General features: G+C 41.7%; 1 protein-coding gene across 1 annotated transcript in view; it reads left to right on the top strand.

Moving 5' to 3' along the window:
• cep295 (centrosomal protein 295) overlaps positions 1-25,979 on the top strand; it is a 187,738-nt gene that overhangs the window by 115,274 nt on the left and 46,485 nt on the right. Inside the window, exons 19-22 of the mRNA XM_043691513.1 lie at positions 1,255-1,384; positions 2,252-2,476; positions 6,818-6,975; positions 7,590-7,761. Of these exons, the coding sequence (XP_043547448.1) occupies positions 1,255-1,384; positions 2,252-2,476; positions 6,818-6,975; positions 7,590-7,761 (685 nt within the window). The remainder of the gene's footprint in view (positions 1-1,254; positions 1,385-2,251; positions 2,477-6,817; positions 6,976-7,589; positions 7,762-25,979) is intronic.

The following is a 25,979-nucleotide window of genomic DNA, read 5'->3' as shown; positions in this document are numbered from 1 at the left end:
AGAATTCTTTCCAAAACCTTGCTGACCTCAGACGTAAGACTGACTGGTCTGTAATTGCCAGGGATTTTCCTATTCCCTTTCTTGAAAAGAGAAACAACATTCTCCTCCCTCCAATCCTTGTACTTGATTTAAAAACAAATTAGTGATTTAGTGTCTAGTATATTAAAAAGTATACTTAAGTCATTAATAAGAAAACAATCAGCTCGATCTTCATGTTTAAACACCATTTTCTTGCAGCATTATTATTGTTGAGGCGTCTAAAATGCAACATTTTGACGACATTCAGTGACAACTTTTGTTGTTTGGATTTTAGAGATCACAATACTGTATGAAACAACATATTTGAGGGGTTAATTAATTGTAATAAAACCCAGATTAGCCAACAAATGCAGAAAGATTTTCACCAAGGTGTAGCATTAACCTCAGTAAAGTATGTAAGTTTGCTGCCTACTGAATGCAGTTCAGAGTTAAATTAAGATGTTTATGGTATCATAGTTTTTAATTTAATCTTGAGTATTAAATGGCCTTTTGAAATTTATCCATAAAAATGGGCAAGTATGAATAAATTGCTATGTGCAATTTTAACTGGGTCTGAGAATGTCTTGAAACTTGATATTAAATATACCTGAATAGTGAGATTTCACTGATTCCGTGGGGGATGGTAAAAGTTTATTTGGGAACTGTCAAAATGTTAATTCTCTTGCTAAATATATCATGGTTCGTGTCTCCTTTTTATGTAAACTTCTTTGAGATTCCTTTCCATATTAGTTTAGCTACAGTATTCAACCTGCCATGATAATCTCGCTGAATTCTGTTGATTTGATCTCTCTTTTCCTAAACTGCCCATTAACTGTAGGAAGAGCTGAATTGAACCTTAGTGCTATTCTACTCATTGTCATTGGAGTTAGCCAAGAATCATCCAATGCATTAAGAAAATAAACATACCATGTCTACTGTAAGAAGTTTTCCGTTGAAGCACGATTCTCGGTTAGTCTCCCGACTCGTCCTATTGCAATTCTAAGATACACAATGGTCATCTCTTTAATTTTTCTTTGCGAGGTGGAACAAATATATGACCTCCCTCAGGCTGATTCAGTGTTTTTCATGCTCGTGTTGAGCATTTTGTTTTAACTTTAAATTTATGACCGAGGAGTAATTGAAAAAAATAATCTATTATTTCCCTTTAATTGCTCTATGCTTTAGAATCTGTTGTTAGATTTCACTTTTTATACATAACATCTTTATATGCTACAGGTGTTATTTCCTTATTCTTGGTCTGGTAATATTCAAAAAGCTCCTGAGGAAGGTCAACTATTTTCCACAACACTATCTACTGGGAGTTTACCTTCAAGTGAACCAACAGATATTGGTCCTGTCAGTCCAGGTTTGTAATTTTCATTTCCACATATTCTACTGTCTGTGGAAACTTCTTCTGTGATGCAGCATATTTTGACATCCCAGATGTTTTATAATTTCAAAATGTTGTGCAAATCAATTTTATATGTATGTTCGATTCTCAACTCTGCAGGATTCAACATAATTTTTTGCATTAATAAGGGATGAATGGGCATTATTTAACATCCATTTTTTTGTAGTGATGTGTGGACCATTAGACGTAAGAATAGAATTAAGCCATTTGGCACATTCCGTTTGCTCTTCCATTCAATTATGGCTGATATATTTCTCAACCCCGTTCTCCTCCCTTCTCCCATAACCCTTGATCTCCTGACAAATCCAGAACCTATCTGCCTCTGTCTTAAATACAAACAATGACTTAGCCTATACAATCTTCTGTGGCAATGGATTCCACAGAGTCACCTGCTGACTGAAGAAATTCTTTCTCATCCATTCTGAAAGGTCACTCCTCCACACTGATGCTGTACCTTCTGGTCCTACTCTCCTATTGGGAACATCATTTCCATGTCCACTCTATTCAGGCCTCTCAAAATTCTCTAGGTTTCAGACCGAACCCCATCATCCTTCCAAACTCCATTGAGTACAGTCCCAGAGACCTCAACTATTCCTCATGTGACAAACCTTTCATCTCTGGGATCAGTCTTGTAAACTTCTTCTGGACCTCCTCCAAAGGCAAATGTCCTTCCTTAGATCCAGGACCCAAAACTTCACTATTCCAAATGCAGTCAAACCTGAGCTTCATAGCATCAGCAGTACATCTTTGCTCTTGTATGTTGTATCTTCAGTACCGTATGATTAGCATAGTTCTTAAAGTTTTTTTTTGTTTCTCTAATAGGTGATCATTCCTCCGCTGCTCATGACATCATTACTGGACAGTCAACTGCTCCCTCAACTTCAACTTCACTCTCTGTGAACAAGGACACAGCTGAAAATCAAGACATTGATCGTTGTTGTCCCAGTTTAGAAGAATGTATTCCAACAGGAAGAAAGATTCAGCAGGTAGTGGAGAAGTATACTAGAAACCTAAACCAATGGCTTAATTCGACTGGAAAGAATCAAGGTAAATAATTTTGTTTAATATTATTCATTACGAGAAGAAAATTTAAGAAAATATAATTTAACCCAATGTTTATCTATAATTAACTGTTGTATTATTATGTTTTCTTTGTTAAATGACTGTATTTCAATGTGTATATTATCCCATTTGGAAAATTGTTCTAAAGATTTTCACTGATGAAATATATTCTAATTGGGCTGTTTTTAACCTTTATTTTTAAGAACTGATTTGTCTGTGCATGCTTATACGTTTATTCAATCTTTCCTGCAGGTTTGTTTATTTTGTACAAGCAAGTTTTGTTGCTCTATCCTGTGTCCTATCTAATGCTCATGATTCTTACTGTGATGTTATAACTAGAATAGAGTGCTATGTTGCAAATAAAGTCTGGCCGTTCCATTGTTCATTGAGGATGAACTGCAAAGACATTCTGATTATGACTTTAGATGTATAATTCAGCATTCTCATGTTTGTCACTGTGTAAATGCTTAAATTGTTAAGTCTTTCATAAGCCCCCAGATCTAATGTATACATTCCTCTGTGGTACATTGTCATTTTGCCCACTGCAAGAGGTATTTTGATCATTCCGTTCACTTGTCTATTTCAATCCCATTTGCCCTCTCACTGGTATTGCACTATTGCCCTGCTCATTTCCAGCAAGTTGCAGAACAAAATTGCCCAGATGTTGTTAAGGGGCAATAATCTTTTCAGTAGCATAGACTGGAGTTGCACGTTGGTACCATGTTGGGTTTCCAAAATGGCTGACTCTGAGGGAAATGCTGGGGATATTGAAAATTCTACTGGGCAATCCCCCTGCGTCTGAAACTGAGATTCTTAGACTGAGTCATTGCGCTTAATAGGTAACCCTTAAGGAATGGAGGTGGAGGTAGGGGGAGCCGCAGATAAAGCAGGGTGGGAGGATGTGGGTGAGGAGAGGGGCAAAATAGTGAGGTAACAATAGATTAATACAGGTAATGGGTATGACCTGGTTAGATGTTGGGAGTAATGAATCTGGTTGGAAGATGGATGGAAGGGTTGGTAGGAGGAATGGAAGGGAGGAAGGAGAGTTGGGAGATGGGTGGGAAGGTTATTTGAAATTGGAGAACTCAGTGTTGTAGGCTGCCCAGACAGAAGATAAGATGTTATTCCTCCAATTTGTGGTCTGATTCACTGCGCCAATGGAAGATGCCAAGGATGCCATTGTCAGAGAGCGAGTGGGAAGGGGAATTGAAATGGGCAGTGACTGGGAGATCAGGTTGGCCCTTATGGGCCGACTGAGATGCTCGGCGTTTTTTTAGTTTACGTTTGGTCTCACCAATGCAGGGAAGACACATCGGGAAGAACAGATGCAAAAAACTAGATTGGAGGAGAGGCAGGTGAACATCTGTTTCACTTGGAAGGACTGTTTAATGCCCTGGATGGAGGTGAGGGAGGTGGTGTGTCGGCAAGTTTTGCATCTAAGGTTGCAGGGGAAGGTTGGGGATAGTGGCCGAAATAAGGAGTGATGAAGGAGGAATGGTCCTTGTGGAGGGCAGAGAGGGGTGGGGAGGGGAAGATGGTCTTGATGGTGGGTCTGGTTTGGGTTGACAGAAGTGTTTGAGGATTATATGTTGGATGCGGAGACTATTGGGGTGGCACGTGAGGATAAGGGGGAACCCTGTCTTTGTTTACAGGACAATGCTGTGGAACGGAGAATGGTGGAGTTGCAGTGGAGGACTGTGTGGGTGACGAGTGTTTGAGGATTATATGTTGGATGCGGAGACTATTGGGGTGGCACGTGAGGATAAGGGGGAACCCTGTCTTTATGTTTACAGGACAATGCTGTGAAACGGAGAATGGTGGAGTTGCAGTGGAGGACTGTGTGGATGACGGGGGCAGGGAAGCACATTGTTTAAAATAGGTGGGCATCTAGAATGCTTGGGAGTGGAAAGTCTCCTTGTCAGAGCAGATGCAGAGGAATTTTGAAAACGGGATGGAGGTTTTGCAGGATATACGGTGGAGGAGTTGTAGTCTAGGTAGTTATGGGAGTCTGAGAGTTTACAGTAAATGTCAGTCTATAAACTGTCGGCAGAGATGGAAATAGCAAGGTCATGAAAGGGGAGGGAAGTGTCTGAGAGAGACCAAGTGAATTTAAAGACAGGACGGAAGTTGTTGGCAAAGTTGATGAACTGCTTCAGTTCAGTTTGGGTGCAGAATGCAGCACTGATGCAGTCATCATTGTGACATGGAAGAGTTGGGGAACAGTACCTGTGTACGTGCTGAAGAGAGACTGTCCCATGTAGCCGACAAAGAGGCATATGTAGCTAGGGCCCATGTGAGTGTCCATGGTCACGCCCTCGATTTGGAGGAAATGGGAAAAGTTGATGGAAAGGCTATTGACAGTGAGGACTAATTTGGCGAGGCAGAAGAGGGTATTGCTGGTGGGGGACTGGATGGGTCTCTTTGAGAGGTAGAAACAGAGGGCCTGCAGGCTGTTATTGTGGGGAATGGATGTGTATAAGGACTGCACATCTATGGTGAAGATGAAGCGCTAAGGGCTGGGGAGCTGGAAGTTTTTGAAGAGGTGAAGGGCATGGTTGGTGTCCTAAATGTAGATGGGAAGTGCCTGGACCAAGGGGGAGAGAATGGAGTCGAGGTAGGACGAAATGAGTTTGGTGGGGCAGGAGGTTGCAGAAACGATGGGTCGGCCAGGACAGTTGGGCTTATGGATATCTGGCAGCATGGAGCCAGGGGACTATGAGGTGGCAGGCAGTAGAGGGGGAAATCACTGAAAGGTAATACCCGAAATGTTGACGTCGCTACCTCCTGATGCTACCTGGCGTGCTGTGTTCTTCCAGTCTCCTGCTTGTCGACCTTCTATTATGTGACAATACATCTGCAGAAATCTTTCATCAGGAACCAACTTGCAGCTAACTTCCATGCCTGGCCTCACAAATGAACAAAACTTGGGTCTGTTTTGCCTTTAATCCAAGCTGTTACCCACAGTTCAGAGGTCATCTTTCACGCTCCGTTCCTAGTTCACAGCACCAAACCAAAAGGATGAAATGAGTGAGGGTTCTAACACTGGTTTTTCATCCTCTTAAAAACTTTTATAATTTTTTAGTAATCATTTAATTTGAACCCACCCCTGCTCAGCACTGACCTCTGCATCCCCCAATCGGTGCAGCACCCACACCTGACCCAAAACTCCAATCTACTTTAAGCACTCTCCCAGCACAATTTTCCCATATTCTCCTATCTGTCCTGTTTCCTTCCTAGGCATTCCCACCTCAAAAAATACACAACCAATGTGGTAGTGTTACCTTTGTGTGGCATTGCAAACCAAAACCTGTGTAGTTTTGAAAGTGTCTGTTGAGCAGTTAAACTTCAAAATAAGTTCTAATTGATATAAAAGAAGGCCCGATTTTAACAACGATCTCCTCTATTGCTGGATTTGAGAATTCTTGGACTGCTTTACAACAAAATGCTGCTGTACAGGAAAAAGGTGTATAGAAATCATCAAAAAAGCAGAGGATATTTTTTAAGTTCCAGTTGCGTTTTTCTATCAAAATTGTCAATACTGAAGTCTCAACAGCAGGAATCATTGATGCAAGTAGAGAGTACTTTGGTTTTGTTAGGATTGCTGCAACAGTATGATTGCACCAAATTGCATATGCACTAGCAAGATGGTCAGGCACTGAAAACGAGAAGGACAACAGCTAAAATAAATATGTTGGAGGTCTGAACTCTGCAGTCATTTAATGCCCAAGTACATTAGCAAGCAATTACTTTATTACCCCTCCCAAGCAATCTTTCCTCATCCTCCTCTGTCTTTTCCACCCCTCTTCCAGTATAAAGACCAAATGATGTGACTTGATTTGATTTATTTATTGCCACATTACAAAAATAGTGGAAAGTGTTGTATAATGTTGCCACTCTCCAGTGCCATCTTAACACAAAATGAACCAAAACATTGAAAAAAATAAAGAAAAATACCCAACTTTTACAGACCTCCTTGTTTAAATGGTCCATCATGATCCATGGGTCTGATGGTTCGGCATGAGTCTCCTTTGCATCTCCGCCGCTGGAATGTAAGTCGCCACTCTTTGGAGCCATCTTGTCTCCACTGATTCCCTTGCTACTGGGTCTTTGCTAGAACTTGCAAATGCAAACACCAATTGGAGAAACCTGATTAATTTTCTTTAGATTATCTACTCACTGGATAATTTTGCTAACAAGGAACCTGGTTAATGAATCTTACTTTGTGCAAGATTTTTTGTTTATTTTCTTCAGTACTGTTATGGAATTAAGAGTCACTGAGTCATGTTCCGGTTCTGTAAGAGCTTAATTTTCCACTTTTTCTTCTAGATCCTCCAACTGGTCATAACACTTCGACCCAAGGAGTACCTAATTTCTATCTAGAACTGCAGTCTTCACAACCAGATTCAGATCTAGAATTTCAGCCTTTGGAGACCATACCTGATTTTGGTTTTTCAAGTACTTCATTATCTTCTACTTCCAGCAAGGTGCTCAGATTTGATTGTAATGTTAAGTCACTGACTTTTTATGTTATGCTAGAACAACTTAGTTTTTGAATACAACAATGGTTGTAGTAGTACCACTTCTTTCCCTCATCCTGAACTAGAAAAATTGATCCATTCTTCTGCCACCTTTCACTTTTCTTAAACTTCTCTTGTTCCTTGCCTGGATCATCTCTTCCTTTTCTTAATTTCTCTGTCATGGTATTTATATTTGTGACTATTATTCATAATTTTAAATTCATTTCATTTTAAAGTTCATGTTCTTTATAATCATGGGCCAGTAAGAATGCACAGTATTTCAACTTAGAATATTTGAAAACTCATCAGTTTCCTAAGATATGTAGAAGTGTTAAATCCAAATGATTACCTGTAGGGTAGTATAGTCTCTTAACCACAACCAGGAAGATAAAAGTTATGATTATTTGGAGAATTCTTGGTATGGTTTCTTTTCTTCAAGGAGTTTAGAGGTCAGATGTTCTTTCTTTCAAAATCTGAAACAGCAATGTTTGACATGATGCTTGAGCATCTTTAAGGTCAGTTTAAAAAAAAACTCTCATTTTTGAGCGAACTGAGGTAACATTTCTTTTAAACTGTTACAGAATCGAAATGTCCTTGATACTGATCGCAACACACAAAATCAACATTCTAACTCAACCACAAACTCTGAGATCAAGTCCTTTACAGACAGTATTGAATTCAGTCCTGACCATGGAAGTGCAGTTTGCGATGCAAGTCAAGGGAGCAATTGCATTCAGCAGAATTATGATGCTGGTAAGTGTCTCTCAAAAAGAAAATTCACCAATTCTTCCCTCTGCAGTATTAATGTGCCTGTATGTACTCTTGGATGCTTAAGTGTTTTAGAAAATGTTATATAATTGAGAAGATGCTTTGTATAAACTTTCTTTTCTTCATAATTCTGGAGAATGTAAAAACAAAGGATGTATGCACAGATATAAAATATAAAATGAGTAGAAGCATGGAAGTTACGAAAAACAAGAGTCTGAAAACACTGGTGGTGCTAGGTCATAGGCCACCATAATGGTTATAATGTTGAACAGCTGATGACTAGGGAAAAAAATTATTGGAACTTGTAAGAAAGGCTTGTAAAAAGCGTGATAATTTGAGGTTGTTTGATCTTCTTATAAATTAGGACAACCATATTGATACGAGAGCTCCAGAAGATTAATTTAAGGAGTGGTTTTGTGACATTTCTTTGGAGCCCCAAGAACATAAGAACAAGCAGCAAGAGTAGGTTGTTCAACCTCTCTAGCAGATATGGCATTTGATGTGCTCATGGCTGATCAATGCCTAAAGTCCACTTTTCCAGTCTCCATAATCTTCACTGCTTTACTAATTAAAAGTCTATCTACCCCCTTTAAATTTATTCACTGTCCCAGCATCCGTGAGACTGTGGAGTATTGAATTCCATAGGTTTACAACTCTTTGAGAAAAGTAGTTTCTCCTCAACTCTGTTTTAATTCCGAGCCCTCTGGCTGCTTCTCATCAACTTCCTTTCCCCTGCATTTGACAACAAAGTGCCCATTAATCCCAACTCAACAGCAATTTTATGAATGCTCTCGTATGGCTTCTGAACCCTGGGCCACTCTGTTTTTCTGGTTGTTTCTTTTCTTTTCTCCTTTATTTCTCTCTTTATCTTACCCCTTGTTGAAGAGCATGGACTTGTGCAGTCGGCATCTCTGCAGGATGGCAGCGGTGTAGGCTCATCTACTCTGCTCTTCTTTTCTCTTTTTTTTTTCTCCTTTTCTGATGTATTTTTTTTCCTTTTTTTCCCCTTTTTTTGTTTTCCAACTAACTTACCAGGCAGTGGGGCAGTATCAGGCTTATTGAATTTGGCAGTCGGCTAGATGTCTAGTGCAAGGTAGTGGCTAGGTGCTTGACCCGGGCTCTTGGTGAGATCTTGATGCCTGACGTGCCAACCAAAGGTGAGTCCAAGGTCTGGCATGAACGGCACCTGGATGAGGGCTTAGTTGGTCTGGGATCCAACATGGCAGTTTTCAACTAACTTACCAGGCAGTGGGGCAGTATCAGGCTTATTGAATTTGGCAGTCGGCTAGATGTCGAGTGCAAGGTAGTGGCTAGGTGCTTGACTCGGGCTCTTGGTGAGATCTTGATGCCTGACGTGCCAACCAAAGGTGAGTCCAAGGTCTGGCATGAACGGCACCTGGATGAGGGCTTTGTTGGTCTGGGATCCAACATGGCAGTGGAGGTTCTCCCGACATCTGCAGCAATGACGAGCTGGGACGATCAAGCCCTTGTCGGAAGTGTGGTCCCAGCATGACTAAGCATTAATGACTGTAATGATTGAACTTTTTAGCTTTTTTTATGCTATACTAAGAGTGACTGACATGATTAGCTTTAAGGAGAAAGTGAGGACTGCAGATGCTGGAGATCAGAGCTGAAAATGTGTTGCTGGAAAGAGCCACGGGGTGGTTGGGTTGGTTGGTCCGGGTATCCCAGAGGTGTTTTCCGAAACGTTCCGCAAGTAGGCGGCCTATCTCCCCAATATAGAGGAGGCCACATAGAGTGCAGCGGATGCAGTAAATGTGTGTGGAGGTGCAAGTGAATTTGTGGCGGATATGGAAGGATCCCTTGGGGCCTTGGAGGGAGGTAAAGGGGGAGGTGTGGGCGCACGGTTTGCATTTCTTGCGGTTGCAGGGGAAGGTGCCGGAAGTGGAGGTTGGGTTGGTGGGGGGTGTGGACCTGACTAGGGAGTCACGGAGGGAGTGGTCTTTTCGGAACGCTGATAGGGGAGGAATTGGGAATTCCTTCGTCTCCGCCGCATCTGCTCCCAGGAGGACCAGTTCCAATACCGAACAACCCAGATGGCCTCCTTCTTCAAAGACCGCAATTTCCTCCCAGACGTGATCGACGATGCTCTCCACCGCATCTCCTCCACTTCCCGCTACTCTGCCCTGGAGGAGCCAGGACTCCATATCCATATCTCCAAATCCGCCACAAATTCACCAGCACCTCCACACACATCATCAATTGCATCCGCTGCACCCGATATGGCCTCCTCTATATTGGGGAGACAGGCTGTCTACTTGCGGAACATTTCAGAGAACACCTCTGTGACACCTGGACCAACCAACCCAACCACCCCGTGGCTCAACACTTCAACTCCCCCTCCCACTTCACCATGGACATGCAGGTTCTTGGACTCCTCCATCACCAGACCACTTAACTTCCTTCCACCTATCACATTTCCAACGCCCCTCCTCCCTACCTTTTATCTTAGCCTGCTTGCCACACTCTCCTCATTCCTGAAGAAGGGCTCATGATTAGCTTTAAACTTTATTCCTTATTTCTTTCTATCTTGTTCTTAAGTTTTTCTACCAAGGCAACATTGCAAACTTTTCACTGTTCTCCTGTACTTTTATACTTGAGTACGTGATAAAAAGTCTAAATCTAAATCCACCACCCTATCCTAAATCTTGACCTCTAATTCTAGATTTCCCAAGTGAGTAACCATCTGTTCTATGTCTATTTTGTCAGTCCTCTTTAGCATCTTGTACAGCTCCATTCAATCTGTTCTCATTCTAAACTCCAAAGAATATAGTCCTAAAATGTTCAAGTGCTGTACATAAGACCGACTCCATATGTCTGAAATGCATCGAGTGAACCCCCTCTGAACTACTTGCAATTCAACTACATCCTCCCTCAATTAAGTGACCAAAATTGTCTGCAATACTCCAGGTGCAATCTAACTAATGCCTTGGACACAAAGCAGCAACATTTCCCTACTTTTATACTCTTTTCCTTCAATCAAAGCCAAAATTTTGTTTTTGCCTCTCCCCAGTTAATATGTACTGTACTCTGTGTATCATGCACAAGAAAACCCAGATCTCTCTGCATTGAAGAACACGGAAGTTTCCACCTGCCACATTTTGGCCCATTCGCCTAACCTATCCATTTCCATTTCTTCATTGCAACTTATTTTCCCACCTATGTTAGTGTCATCTGCTAATTTGGCAATAGTACTTACTATGCTGAAAATGTGTTGCTGGAAAAGCGCAGCAGGTTAGGCAGCATCCAAGGAGCAGGAGAATCGACGTTTCAGGCATGAGCCCTTCTTCAGGAAGGGCTCATGCCCGAAACGTCGATTCTCCTGCTCCTTGGATGCTGCGCTTTTCCAGCAACACATTTTCAGCTCTGATCTCCAGCATCTGCCGTCCTCACTTTCTCCTAATAGTACGTACTATCCCAACATTCAAGTCATTAAAATAGATTGTAAATAGTTGGAACCCCAGGAACTGAACAGTGTGACACCCCACATGCCAACAAAAAAGACTCATTTACCCCATCTCTCTGCTTTCTATGGGTTAGCCAATTCTCTATCAAATTAACAAATTATCAAGCTAACAAATTATTCTGAACCCCCTATGATCTTACATTGTGTATTGACCTTTTCATGCTGTGCCTCATCAAATGCCTTCTGGAAGTCCAAAAATACTAAGTCTGTAGGATCCTCATTACTCGGATTGCTTGATAGATCTTCAATGCCAACAAAGTAGTCAAACAAGATATAGAATCATAGAATCCCTACAGTGTGGAAACAGGCCATTTGGCCCAACAGCACCAACCCATTCCCCAACCCTATTACTCTACATTTCTCTTTACTAATACCTAATCTACATACCTCTGAACACCTATGGGCAATTTAGCATGGCCAATTCACCTAACCTGCGAGCACCTGAAGGAAACCGACACAGACATGAGAAGAATGTGCAAACTGCACACAGACAGTCATCTGAGGCTGGAATTGAACCCAGATCCCTGGCACTGTGAGGTGGCAGTGCTAGCCATTGAGCCACCTGTCATAAAACCATACTGACTCTGATGGATTGTACTTTGACTTTCTAGCTATCATGGAATCAATTCTTTGGATTGTAGCAGTTTCCAAAAAACACATTAATCTATCTGGTATTTAGTTTCCTACTTTGTCTTTTTCTACCCTGCCCGCCCCCATCCACCCCATTTTTTTTAATAAGGGTGTTATATTTAGCATTTTGCCAATCCACTGGAAGCTTTTCTGCATCCAGGGAATTTTTGTATATTATAACCAATGGATCCACTATGTCTGCTGTCTATTCCACTAAGATACTCACTCTGATGTAGACCATTTTTCCTGAGTGATTGTTTTAAGTTCCTCCCCTTCTATAATCTTTGCATAATCTCTTACTTTTGAGGTGATACTAGTGTCCTCCATCTTTAAATCTGAAGCAAAATATTATTTTAGTGACTCCAAATTTCTATGTGCCCAACTATTAATTTCCCAGTATCATCCTCCAAGGAACCAACATTTGAAATAAATACTTCTTTACATATAGAAGCCTTTGTATCCAGTTTTATAGTTTTTGTGCTAGTTTTCTTTCATAATTTGCTTTTGCAATATGATATGCCTTAGTTTTTGTCTTAATATTATCTTTAACTTCCTTGCTTTTCCTCCTCTTAGCCTCTTCATTTCTGGTATAAATTTTAGTTGGGAGCAGTTGAGTATCTCCTTAAACATCCACTACAATTTAGCAACTATCCTCCCTTTTAGTCTTCCTGCCCAGGAGACTACGGCCAAATCTGTCCTCCTGTTTTGTTTAACTCCAGAATACTAGTTACTTATGGAATGTGTGTGGAACTGTCTGGTAATAAAGCTATCTTGGCTTTATAACATGGTAAAATTTAAGTTAATTGGTAAGACAAGTGTAAAAGATCCTAGTGATCAAAATACGATTGACCGCCATACCAAGTTTGAAAGTAATTTACTCCAAAGGTGAACATCAGTCTTACACTTGAATTGCATGTGCATGAGAGGAAAACTAAACTGAAGTTAATTGGGAATGCAGACTGAAAGATGAATGAACAATGGGAAATATTTAAAGAAAGAAATCAGAATCTTCAATGAAATTTCAATCTACTGAAAAACAAAGTCAGCAAAGAATACCAGTCCATTGCTGTCATAAGAATTCATAGATTCATTTAGCACAGAAAAGGATCTTCGGTCCATGGAATCTAGACTGATATAACTAGCACTAAAGGTGCGCTAATTCAAATTTCCTTCACTTGTCCCATATTCTTGAATATTATGATATTTGAAGTTCACCAGGATGCTGCCGGAGATGGAGAAACTGAGCTATAATGGAGATAAGATAGAATTATTTATAACCCCTACAGTGTGGGAACAGGTCATTCGGCCCAGCAGGTCCACACCGACCCTCCAAAGAGTAACTCAACCAGACCCTTATTTCTCCATATTTCCCCGACTAATGCACCAAACACCATGGGCAACTTAGCACAGCCTATCCACCTAACCTGCACATCTTTGGGTTGTGGGAGGAAACCGGAGCACCCGGAGGAAATCCATGCAGACACAGGGAGAATGTGCAAACTCCACGCAGACAGTTGCCTGAGGCTGGAATCTAACCCGTGTCCCTGATGCTGTTAGGTTGTAGTGCTAACCACTCAGCCACTGTGCCGCCCGTAGGTTTGGATTGTTTTCTTTAGAAGTGCTGATCCTAATATTTTTTTAAAGGTTGTAAGGTTTCTGGTCTCCACTACCTTCCCAGGCAAACCATTCCAGATTCCCACCACCTGCTGAGTGAAAAGGTTTTTTTTTCTCAGGCCCTTCGAAATCTCTTGCTCCTTACCCTAAAACTATGCGCTCACATGATTTGACCCCTCAATGAAGGGAACGGCTGCTCTGTATTCACCTTGTCCATATCCCTCAATCATATGCCCCCTCCATCTTGTCTGCTCTAAAGAAAACAATCCAAACCTATGAGCGGAGGAAGAGCGCCTCATCTTCCGCCTAGGAACCCTCCAACCACAAGGGATGAACTCCGATTTCACGTCAATTCTCCTGCTCCTTGGATGCTGCCTGACCTGTGCTTTTCCAGCAACATATTTTCAGCTCTGATCTCCAGCATCTGCAGTCCTCACTTTCTCCTCAACATTGCATCTTTGCTCTTCTACTCAATGCCATGACTGTTGAAAGCAAGTGTTCCATATGTCCTCTTAACTATCCTATTCACATGCTATGCTTGACTTCAGGGATCTGAGAATAATTGCCTCGAGATCCCTCTGTTCCACTAAGCTACCCATTGTCTTGCCATTCATTAAACAATTCCTCATCCTGTTGTTTCTTGCAAATGCATTGCCTCCAACTTATGAGGGTTAAATACCAGCTGCTACTGGTCTGCACATCTGACCAACTTGTCTATATCTTCCTGTAACCGACAACCATTTTTTTCATTATTACTCACTCTACCAGTCTTGGCGTCTTCTGTAAATTTGCTTAAGTTTCCCCCACATTTTCATTCATATAATTAATGTGTATAACAAATGACAAGGGTCCCAGTACTGATCCTTGTGGTACACTGCTGGACATAAGCCTCTAGTCACTCAAATAGCCTTTTACCACTACTGTTTGTATCTTGTTATTAAGATAGTTTCTGATCCATCTCACCATGTTTCCCTAAATTTCATGTGCTTTTAACCTTCTCAATCAGTATGTAAGCTAGTTCGCTGAGCTTGACGGTTTGCTTTCAGGCGTTTTGTCATCATACGAGGTAATATCGTCAGTGAGAGTCTCTGATGAAGCAGTGGTGGTATGTCCTGCCTCTCTATTTATAGGTCTTGGTTTCTTAGGGTGGGTGATGTCATTTCTGATTTTTGCTTCAAAGGAAGGTAGGTGGATAGGACTTGGGACAACACACTCATCTTAGGACAGGCGAAACAAAGACATGGGACTCCAGTATGTTGCCTCCCAGGTACTCGGGTCAGGGATGTCACCGATCGGCTGCAGAGCATTCTGAAAGAAGAGGGTGAACAGCCAGTTGTCTTGGTGCATATAGGCGCCAACAATATAAGTAGAAAACGAGATGAGGTCCTGAAAGAAGAATTCAGGGAGCTAGGAGAGAAGTTAAAGAGGAGCACCTCAAAGATAGTGATCTCGGAATTACTACCAATGCCACGTGCTAGCCAGCGTAGAAATGAAAAAATAGGCAGGGTGAACACTTAGCTTGAGAGATGGTGTAGGAGGGAGGGGTTCAGATTTGTTGGACATTGGGACTGATTCTGGGGAAGGTGGGGCTATTACAAAATGGACAGTCTACATCTGAACCAGACCGGAACCAATGTCCTTGGGGGAGTCTTTGCTACTGCTGCTGGGGAAGTTTTAAACTAGTGTGGCGGGGGCTGGGAACCAGAAGAGAAAACAATTAGTCAGTGAGGTGGAGATTGTAGACTGTAAGAATTATGAAGATAGCATTAATAAAAGGAAGAGTAGGCAGAGAGTTGATGAGCACAAAAAGCTGGTGACCTGAAATGCATCTACTTTAATGCAAGGACTATAGTGTGTAAGGCAGATGAACTTGCGGCTTGGATTGGTGCCTGGGAGTATGATGTTATTGCAATCACAGAGACTTGGTTGAAGGAAGGGCATGATGATTGGCAATTAAATGTTCCAGGATATAGAAGCTTCAGACAGGACAGGGAGGAATGTAAAAGGGAGTGGAGTTGCATTGCTGGTCAATGACGATATCACGGCTGTGCTAAAGGAACACACTATGGAGGTTTGGGTAGTGAGGAATTATGGGTGGAGCTGAGAAATAAGAAGGGTGCAGTCACACTGTTGGGGCTGTATTACAGGCCTCCCAACAGTGAGCGTGAGGTAGAATAGGTAAACAGATTATGGAAAGATGTAGAGGCAAAAGGGTAGTGGTGATGGGAGGTTTTAATTTTCCCAACATTGACTGGGATACACTTAACGTCAAAGGTCTGGATAGGGTAGAATTTGTAAGAAGCGTCCAGGAGAGTTTTCTAGAGCAGTATGTCAATAGTCTGACGAGGGAAGGGGCCATATTGGACCTGGTTCTGGGGAATGAGCCAGGACAGGTGGTAGAAGTTGCAGTGGGGGATTTCTTTGGGAACAGTGACCACAATTCTGTAAGTTTTAGAATATTCTTAGGACCACTCTCTTCATCTAATGGAAGAGTACTAAACTGGGCCAAGGCCAGTTATATCAAAATTAGGGCGGAGCTTGGAAATGTGGATTGGACACCGCTATTTGAAGGGAAGTCGACATTTGAGATGTGGGAGGCTTTCAAAGATGGGTTAACAGTAGTGCAGGATAGGCATGTCCCGTTGAAGGCACAGGATAGGATAGGCAAGATTCATGAACTGTGGATAACAGGAGAAATTGTACAACTAGCCAAGAGGAAAAGGGAAGCATACATAAGGTCTAGGCAGCTAAGAATCGAACGGGCCCTGGAAGAATATCGGAAGAGTAGGACAAGTCTTAAACGAGGAATCATGAAGAAGAGAATCCCAAAGCATTTTATTCTTGTATAAGAAGCAAGTGGGTAACTAGAGAAAGGATTAGTCCACTAAAGGATAACGAAGGAAGGCTGTACGTCAAACCTGGAAGGAATGGGTGAGATTCTGAATGATTACAGCATTATCCTCTGAGGAGAGGAACATGATGAATGTGGAGATAAGAGATAGAAGTTTGATTAGTCTGGATCACGTTGACCTAAGTAGGGAAGATGTATTGGGTAGGCTAGAGGTTATTAAGGAATCCCAGGACCGGATGGGATTTATCCCAGGATGCTCAGGGAGGCTAGAGAGGAAATAGCTGGGGCCCTGACAAATATCTTTGTGGCATCCTTAAATACAGGTGAGATGCCAGAGGATTGGAGGGTTGCTCATTTTGTACCCCTGTACAAGAAGGATAGTAGGTATATTCTGGGTAACTACAGACCAGTGAGCCTGACGTCAGTGGTGGGAAAGTTGCTGGAGAAGGTCTTGCGGGATAGGATGTATTTACATTTGGAAAAGAATGGGCTCATCATTGATAGGCAACATGGTTTTGTGCGGGGGAGATCGTGCCTTACCAACTTAGAGTTCTTCGAGGAAGTTGTTAGATGAAGGAAGGGCTATTGATGTCATATATACATGGACTTTAGTAAGGTGTTTGATAAGGTTCCCCATGGTAGACTAATGGAGAAAGTGAAGTTGCATGGTATGCAGGGTGTTCTAGCTAGGTGGATAAAGAACTGGTTGAGCAACAGGGGACAGTAGTAGTTGAAGGGAATTTCTCAATGGAGAAAGGTGACCAGTGGTGTTCCACAGGGGTCAGTGTTGGGGCCACTGTTGTTTGTAATATACCTAAATGATCTGGAAGAGGGCACTGTTGGTATGATCAGCAAGTTGCAGATGACACAGATTGGTGGAGTAGCAGGAAGCACAAGGGACTGTCAGAGAATACAGGAGGATGTAGATAGACTGGAGAGTTGGGCAGAAAGGTGGCAGATGGTTTTTCAATCCAGACACATGTGAGGTGATGCATTTAGGCAAGACTAATTCTAGAGTGAATTATACAATGAACGGAAGAGCCTTGGGAAAAGTTGAGGGGCAGAGAACCTGGGAGTGCAGATCCATTCTACCCTGAAGGTTGCTGCACGGGTGGATAGAGTGGTCAAGATGGTATATAGTATGCTTGCCTTTATTGGACGGGGTATTGAGTATAAGAGCTGGCAAGTCATGTTAAAATTGTACAAGACCTTGGTTCGGCCGCATTTGAATACTGTGTGCAGTTCTGGTCACCACATTACCAAAAGGATGTGGATGCTTTGGACAGGGTGCAGAGAAGGTTTACGAGGATGTTGCCTGGTATGGAAGGTGCTAGCTACGAAGAAAGGTTGAGTAGGTTAGGTTTATTTTCATTAGAAAAAAGGAGATTGAGGGGGGACCTGATTGAGGTTTACGAAATCTTGAAGGGTAAAGACCGGTTGGATAGTGACAAGCTTTTTCCCAGGGTGAAGGATTCAATAACGAGAGGTCACGCTTTCAAGGTGAGAGGTGGAAAGTTTAAGGGGAAATACATGTGGCAAGTACTTCACACAGGGGTGGTGGGCATTTGGAATGCGTTGCCAGCAGAGGTGGTAGAGGCAGGCACGGTAGATTTATTTAAGATGCGTCTGGATAAATGCATGCATAGGTGGGGAGTAATGGGATACAGATGCTTAGGAATTGGGTGACAGGTTTAGACAGTTGATTTGGATCGGCTCAGGCTTGGAGGGCCGAAGGGCCAGTTCCTGGACTGTAAGCATTATTTGTTCTATGCATGAGAGCTCTATCAATAAATTGAACAATTTTCATTCCATCTACCTTTTGAAAAAAGTCCCCACAGAAGGGAGTGCTCCAATGAATGGCAAGAGCTAGGAAGCTCAGAGGAATATTGGGATGCTTGTCCACAGATCCCTGAAGATGGCAGGACAGGCTAATAGTGTTAAGGCATATGGGACACTTATAATCTATGGCATGACTGACAGAAGTAAGAACAGGGAAGTTATGTTGGAGTTGGTCTGACCTACATATTACTCCAGACCCACAGCAATGTGGTTGACTCTCAGCTGCCCTCTCGGCAATTGGGGAGGGGCAATAATACTGGTCTGGCCAGCCACATCCATGTCCCATGAATAAACAAAGCACGGAACTTTGTTAGGTCACAACTGGTGTGCTGTGTGCAGTCTGCTCATTGCACTATAGGAAGGATGTGATTGCACTGGAGGGGGTGCAAAGAAGATTCACCAGGATGTTGTCTGTGATGGAAGGAGCAATTTATCTATAAAGCGAGGCTAACTATGTCAAGGTTGTTTTCTTTGAGCAGAAAAGGCTGAAGAAGTGTCCTGATTGAGGCCTATAAGATTATAAGTGGCATAGACAGAGTGGCATAGGCAGCTGTTTCCTCGAGTTGGACAATAAGAAGGGGTTATCATTTTAAGGTGAAAGGCAAGAGGTTTAAAGGGGATTGGAGGATTCTTTTCCACTCAGGGTGGGAATCTAAAATGCACTGCTCACGAAGGTCGTTGAACCTGGAAACCTCTCAAACTTTCTGAAGTGCTCCGATATTGAAATGTCATAACGCTGAAGGCTGAGGGCCAAATACTGGAAAGTGGGGCAAATATAGATTGTGGTTTTTGTCGGTGCAAACTTCATGGGCCAGAAGGCCTCCTTTTGTACTGTGTGATCTATTAATTTTTTTAAAATGTCATGACTAATTTTAAAACTGTGCACCCTTCTGGACTCACCTCACAAGCGGCAACAAGCTTGTCATGTCCTCCTTGTGAAGTTTGTTCAGAATCTTACTACAGTCACCACTTGTTCTTCTAAATTCCAGTAAAAAAATGAGGCTAGTCTGTCCAACCTTTCTACATAAGACAGCCCACACTCTGCTGTCCTATAAAGCTTTTCTTTAAATAAGAAAACCAAAACTTAATGCAGTATTTGAGTTATCTCACTGTGCCCTGTATAATTGAAAAATAATATACTTTTATGTTCAATTTGAGCCATGATAAAAGGTTCAGTTTTATTCGCCTTAATCACTCGCTGCACATACTTGTTAGCTTGTTGTGACTTGGGCAGTAGAACATCCAGATCTGTCTGCACTTTGGATTTCTGCACTTGCCATTTATATAATCTTTTAAATTTCCTGCCAAAGTAAAGAAATTCACAAATTTTCACACTATTTCATCAGTCAAGTTTTTGACAACTCAGTTAACCTATCCATCTCCGTCTTCCTCCTTGTTATCTTTGTCATCTGTAAATTTAGTCACTGTCCCATAAGTCGTTGTACAGTCATCAGCGAACATATCAATTTTCAGCACCATTCATGACTCTTTAGATATTGAAGCAGCTCCTGTCCCAATGTAGCAGACCTGAACAACGTTAAGGCTTCTGTTTGCACAACACTTACGGTGTGAATAATAATTACAATGACCATCTCCAATAAGTCAGACTCTAATAATTCCTCCTTGACATTAAATGATAGTATCATTACTGAATGCCCACTGTCAATGGATTTCGGTTTGCTCGCTGAACTGGAAGTTTCATTTCCAGATGTTTCGTCACCATACTAGGTAACATCTTCAGTGAGCCTCCGAATTAAACACAGGTGGTGACAAAATGTCTGAAAATGAACCTTCCAGCTCAGCAAGCAAACCTACATCCAGAACCTCCACCTGAGCTACAAATCTTCTCAAAACTCACCCAATGTCAATCTCCCGGGAATTACCAACAACCTAAAATTCAATTGAATAGTCCGTGTCAATGCTGTGACTCTTAAGAGCATGTCAAAGTCTCGGAATCCTACTGTGAATAACTCTCTGCTCCTGTCTCTGTAAAGCCAGTCCATCACTTACAAGTCAGGAATGTGACGCAGTACTCTACTTGCCTGAATGAGCACAGCTCACACAACACTTTAAATAAAACTTTCAACCCCATTTAGGACAAAATAGCCTGCTGGCTTAGCACTACATCGGCAAACATTTATTTCCCCCTGCCTCCATTAATGCATCGTGTGTTTGAATTCCTGATGCACTGCAGAAATTCACAACAAAAAGAAAAGATTTGAATTAGACCAATCGGTTTAAATTATACCCTGGAAAATACCAATTTGCAATCAAGTTTGAATTGAGTATATTGACAATCTCAAAAGCCAATGATACAATCTGATGCTTTGGGGATACAAGACCAGGGAAAATTTGAACAGTTGGGAGGAGAACCGTCAAGCCCCAGCAGGTAAACAACTGACTGACTGAAAAATAGCTCTCTCAAAAGTACCTTTTTCAATCAGTAACCTATGAAGCAAAATACCTAAGATGAAAAGACAACAGAGAAGACACTTCATTAGACATCGCCTTCCAATCCCACGACTGTTATCATCTAGAATAATGAGAAGAAAAAATGTAGGGAAATACAATCGCCTCCAAATTGCTCTTCAAGCCGCACACCATACTGCCTTGTTAATATATCACTCCTTCGAAGCTGTGCAGCACTGTGGGTGTATGTGCACCAGGGATTAAAGAAGGCAGCTCATCATCCACTTCTCAAGGGCAAGTAAGAATGGATAATAAACGTTGGCTAAGCCAGCGAAGCTTACAATCCTGATTGAATTTAAAAATGTGCTGCAACATCCAGGCAGTATTTTTAGGTGAAGGTTGCATCTGGGGATCTATAAATAGTTATGTATTGCAGTCAGCTGGAGAATAGGTTACATCATTGAAGAAGAAATTAAAATCTTTGGAATTCTGAAAAGTTTTGAAGAACCTATGATGATTGATCTATATATATGCAGAGTATAGTTCAGAGCGAATTTGTAAGCTGTCCTCATTGTAATTGGAACCGTGATGTAATTCATAGTGTGTAATCAATGAAGCCTGTTAATTTGTTTTTAGGTAATATTGACCTTGACTCTATAATGAATGTTGGTCATTGGGTAAGGTGGTATTTTGCAAGAAATAGTCGTCAGTTGGTATATGATGCAGAGCAATGCCAGTAGTGTGGGTTCAATTCCCATACCAGCTGAAGTTTGTATGAAGATCCCTCCTTTTCTGGGGCATGGTGAACTTTAGGTTAAACTACCACCAATTCTTACTGTCTCGTGCATTCTAACTCATTCTCGTTTGCTAGCACATTCTTGTGTGCTCCAAGAGATCAGTGCTATGGTCATCTGGGACAATGGCGACTACTTTTACTATTTTTAAGATTTAGTGTTGACTCTGGTACAGTAAAAGGTATTGTTTCAGACTCTCTAATTTTATTGCTTCAGACTCTCTCTAATTTTATTGCTTCATCCTTTCAGCAAGTAACTAGGATTTCAGATTTTTGTACTGTTTAAACTTTTTCCTTTGCAGTTATTGTTTTAAAATGAAAGTTTCATAGCAACATAACTACTACTTTCTTGTGTTTTGAGTTTGTGTGGTGGCAATTGTCCACCTTTCTGCTCATTAATTATATAATTGGCCTGTAATGCATCAAAATCATAGAGCAGGAGAGATGGATGTGCTCACAGCTGCCAGGGCTTATCCACATTCATGCGCTATTGTCATATTAAAACACTGGTTCCACAGTGTGCTGCTGAACTGGAAGTCACTGAGGGGGTAGAGTGGAAAAGTGCTTTGCCAACAACAACCTGGAGGTGTGGTGGAAAGTAGGTGCCTCAGGATTGTTCTCAACATGCTGCCTATCACGAGAGATTAGATTGTACAGCATTCAGATATCATCATCAGAATTGGTTCTGACTAAGAGTCGTCAGATTCTAAATGTCTGCTTTGTCTCTACAGAAGCTGCTAAACCTACTGAGCTTTGCCATCCATTTCTGTCTTTGTTTCAGATCTCCAGCATCCACAGTTCTTTGCTTTATTTTACTCCGATATAGTACACCGTATGAAACCTAAAAATCTGACTAACCTTGGGCAATGCAATGTTTTTGCCATGTGTCACAGACTGCTGCTTTCTTCCTAATGGCAAGGAGGACCTGTAAAATGCAAATACTTTTAAGGTTAGATCACCCAAAGATACCAAGCATACAATTATTTGGACGAGAGCATTTATTCCTGTGCAAAAAAGTTAAAACAGTGCAGAAACAACCAGATTTATGTGCACTGTGAACTGACCAACCTGTTATGGCACAGGGTAAGCTCTCCTGCTTAATTTAAAACCAGCAACACAAACTATTCATCCCATGCAGTATTCTGTCATAAATTTGAGTGGCCAAGAACTAATTAAAGTAAAAATTCACAACTTTATTTCTTAAAGTGTATCAGAAAATAATTATCTAACAACTATGTACAAATCCTTACTCTAACCTATCTTTTACCTTCCCTTCTATAAGACTAGTCTGATAATGCTCAGAGTTATGACTTACAAAACAACACTTCTCCTCTCAAAGCTAGGGGGCTTTTGGTTCTTCTCTTTGGATTTTCCTGTTGTCTTTTCATCTTAGGTATTTTGCTTCATAGGTTACTGATCGAAAAAGGTACTTTTGAGAGAGCTATTTTTCAGTCGGTTGTTTACCTGCTGGGGCTTGACGGTTCTCCTCCCAACTGTTCAAATTTTCCCTGGTCTTGTATCCCCAAAGCATCAGATTGTATCATTGGCTTATGAGATTGTCAATATACTCCATTCAAACTTGATTGGAAATTGGTATTTTCCAGGGTATAATTTAAACCGATTGGTCTAATTCAAACCTTTTCTTTTTGTTGTTCCCAAGCAATCAGCTACTCCAGTAGCTGGGGCACATGTTTCATTGTGTCTTATTGAGAACACTTGGTGTTAAAAGGTATAATTCACCCACGTCTTCATAACAACCAACAGAATGTTACACAATGAAAGGAAGTCCAAATGCAGCTAATTCCTCCTGGAAACGTTTCAGTAAGGTTCTGTCCGACCTCCTGTGCTTGTTAGTGTGTAGCACTACCATGGCCTTCTGGATGGCCTGTTCCTCATCCTCAAAAGATTACTCTTGATCCTCCTTTCCTCCTTCATCCATAAACACCTTTTTTCAGTTTCTGTTGTGAAGGGCACAACGTGCCATAATGATGCAGCACATATAATGATGAGCTATACTGCACAGCCTGCAAGTTGTTGATGGGGTACTCTTAAAGCAGTATTGGTGCAGTCCATAGCATTCTGCAGCTGGGGGAAAGCTGCAAGTAGTGTAACATAGAAACATAGAAGATAGGAGGAGGCCATTTGGTCCTTCAAGCCTGCTCCGCCATTCATCATGATCACGCTTGATCATCCAATTCAGTAGCCTAATCTGCTTTCTCCCCATAATCCTTTGATCCCATTCATCACAAGTAGTAAACCTAGGCGCATCTTGAATACATTCAATGTTTGGCATCCACTACTTCATGTGGTAATGAATTCCACAGGCTCACCACTCTTTGGGTGAAGAAATGTGTCCTAACTTCTGTCCTAAATGGTCCAGCCCAAATCCTCAGACTGTGACCCTTAGTCTGGACGCACCCAGCATTGGGAACACCCTCCCTGCATCTACCCTGTGTAGTCCTGTTAAAATTTTGAGTCTCTGAGACTCCCCCCACACACGTCCCTCACTTGTCTGGACTCCACCAAAAACAATCCTAACCTAGTCAATCTCTCTTTATACATCAGTCCTGCCATCCCCAGAATCAGTCTGGTAAACATTTGCTGCACGTCTTTGAGAGCAAGAGCATCCTTCCTCATGAAAAGGGGATCAAAACTGCACACAATATTCTAGGTGTGGCCTCATCAAGGCCCTGAATAACTGCAGCAGTACATCTCTGCTCCTGTACTCTAAACCTCTCGTGGTGAAGGCCAACCTACCATTTGCCTTCTTTACCGCCTGCTGCACCGACGTGTTTACCTTCAGCGACTGTTGCACAAGGACACCCAGGTCCCGCTGCACACTTCCCTTTCCCAGTTTCCAGCTTTTCAGGTAGTAATATCCCTCCTTATTTTTGTTTTCAAAGTGAATAACCTCCAGTTATAAGTGAATATTTATCCAAATTATACTGCATCTGCCATTGATTTATCCATTTATTGGCCATTTTCTGTCATATTCAGTTGAGTTTGAAATGATGATATCAAGGTTTTAAGATTATGACCTCATGAATTATGTGTAATCTTCCCCTGACAGAAGGTATAAATCTGTATCCTTCATGTTTCCTTTCTCTTGCTGTCCTGTGCCCCTGTAACCTTTCAGCCCCTCTCTAGTATTGTTAATGTTCCCAATTTACCTTGACGCCATGGCATTCCAAATTGCTTTTGACTAAAACTTCTCTTTGTGCTTTTCACTATCCCAGGGTGATTCCAAATGAATGGTAATTAGCCCCATTAATGCCAAATTCCCAGCACTGATCATGGCCCACTTCTGCAAACTGTCTTGTGACAAAGATGTGCCCAGCACCTAGACTATTGCCACACACCCTGACGGATGTATAATCCCTGGACCGGTTGCGCTTGACCTGTAGGATTGATTGTGGCCTGATAGAACCAAGCACCTGACTGATTCTGGTCAACTTCCTGGACTGAGATTTGATCAGTTGCTTGATTTGAGTGGCACCCCCTGAGCGACCATAGTCCCACTTCATTCCACATGACCGTTTTATTCAAAGCCCGCAAGTTGTTTGTGCCACACACTACTGGCACATTCTGTAGGTGTGACATTGACATAGCATGGTACTGTACAGCAACATGTCTACCCTCCTAAATGTTCAGAGCTCTGAACTGTGACAAACTATCTGCTTCTCCCTCCTGGCTAAAACGTAATGCAAGCCAGAGGCTAGCAGCTGCAAGTCAAGTGGCTACAAAGTGTGAGCATGTTAAGAAAGTAAGCTAAAAGCATATGAAATGTGTATATCTCTGCGTGCACAGTGACCTGGCTGGACCATGCAGATTGTGTCCCTATGAGCTTCAAAATAAAATCCTGAAGGGCTGAAATGATGAGTGTTGGTGTAAAAGCAGCTATGATGATGTGTGGCTGGTTAAATGGCGATGTCTAATTGAATAGAGTAGGATGATGTCCATGAGGTTTGGTTGGTTAAGAGTTGCCAGATGCCTGGAGAAACAAGTGACAAACTAATGCTAAGGCAACTGCTTTGATTATGTTTGGAATTTGTACTATGTAGCTTTTTGAGGAAGGAAATAAGAAATGGGAACTGTGTAGAAATGAGGCACGATTATCTAATAATGAAATTCAAATACTTCTGAATAAGGTTGTTGCTGAAAATTAACATGACAAGATTCAGAACTAGGCCATTTTAAATCTAATGGGAAGCATCAGAAATTCCTTTCTCAATGTTAGGAACCTTTTTTTTTCATTTGCATTCTATTTTCATAATGTTGTTTTAGTTACTCATGCTGCTTCAGGCAATGACAAATTTCACCTATTATTTAATATTGACGAATTCGACAATGTCTTCGTTAAAACTATGAATATTTTACAAAGTTTTAGTGTTATAAAGAACAGTAAACACAGGAACAGGCCCTTTGGCCCATGTCACCTCTCTAAACTAAACTAAAAAAACTTTTAAGAGAAAATGAGGTCTGCAGATGCTGGAGATCAGAGATGGAAATGTGTTGCTGGAGAAGCGCAGCAGGTCAGGCAGCATCTAGGGAACAGGAGAATCGACGTTTCGGGCATTAGC

The sequence above is a fragment of the Chiloscyllium plagiosum genome, chromosome 6 (assembly GCF_004010195.1).
Source record: "Chiloscyllium plagiosum isolate BGI_BamShark_2017 chromosome 6, ASM401019v2, whole genome shotgun sequence".
Lineage (NCBI taxonomy): Eukaryota > Metazoa > Chordata > Chondrichthyes > Orectolobiformes > Hemiscylliidae > Chiloscyllium > Chiloscyllium plagiosum.
This window is presented reverse-complemented; position numbering and strand designations above follow the sequence as displayed.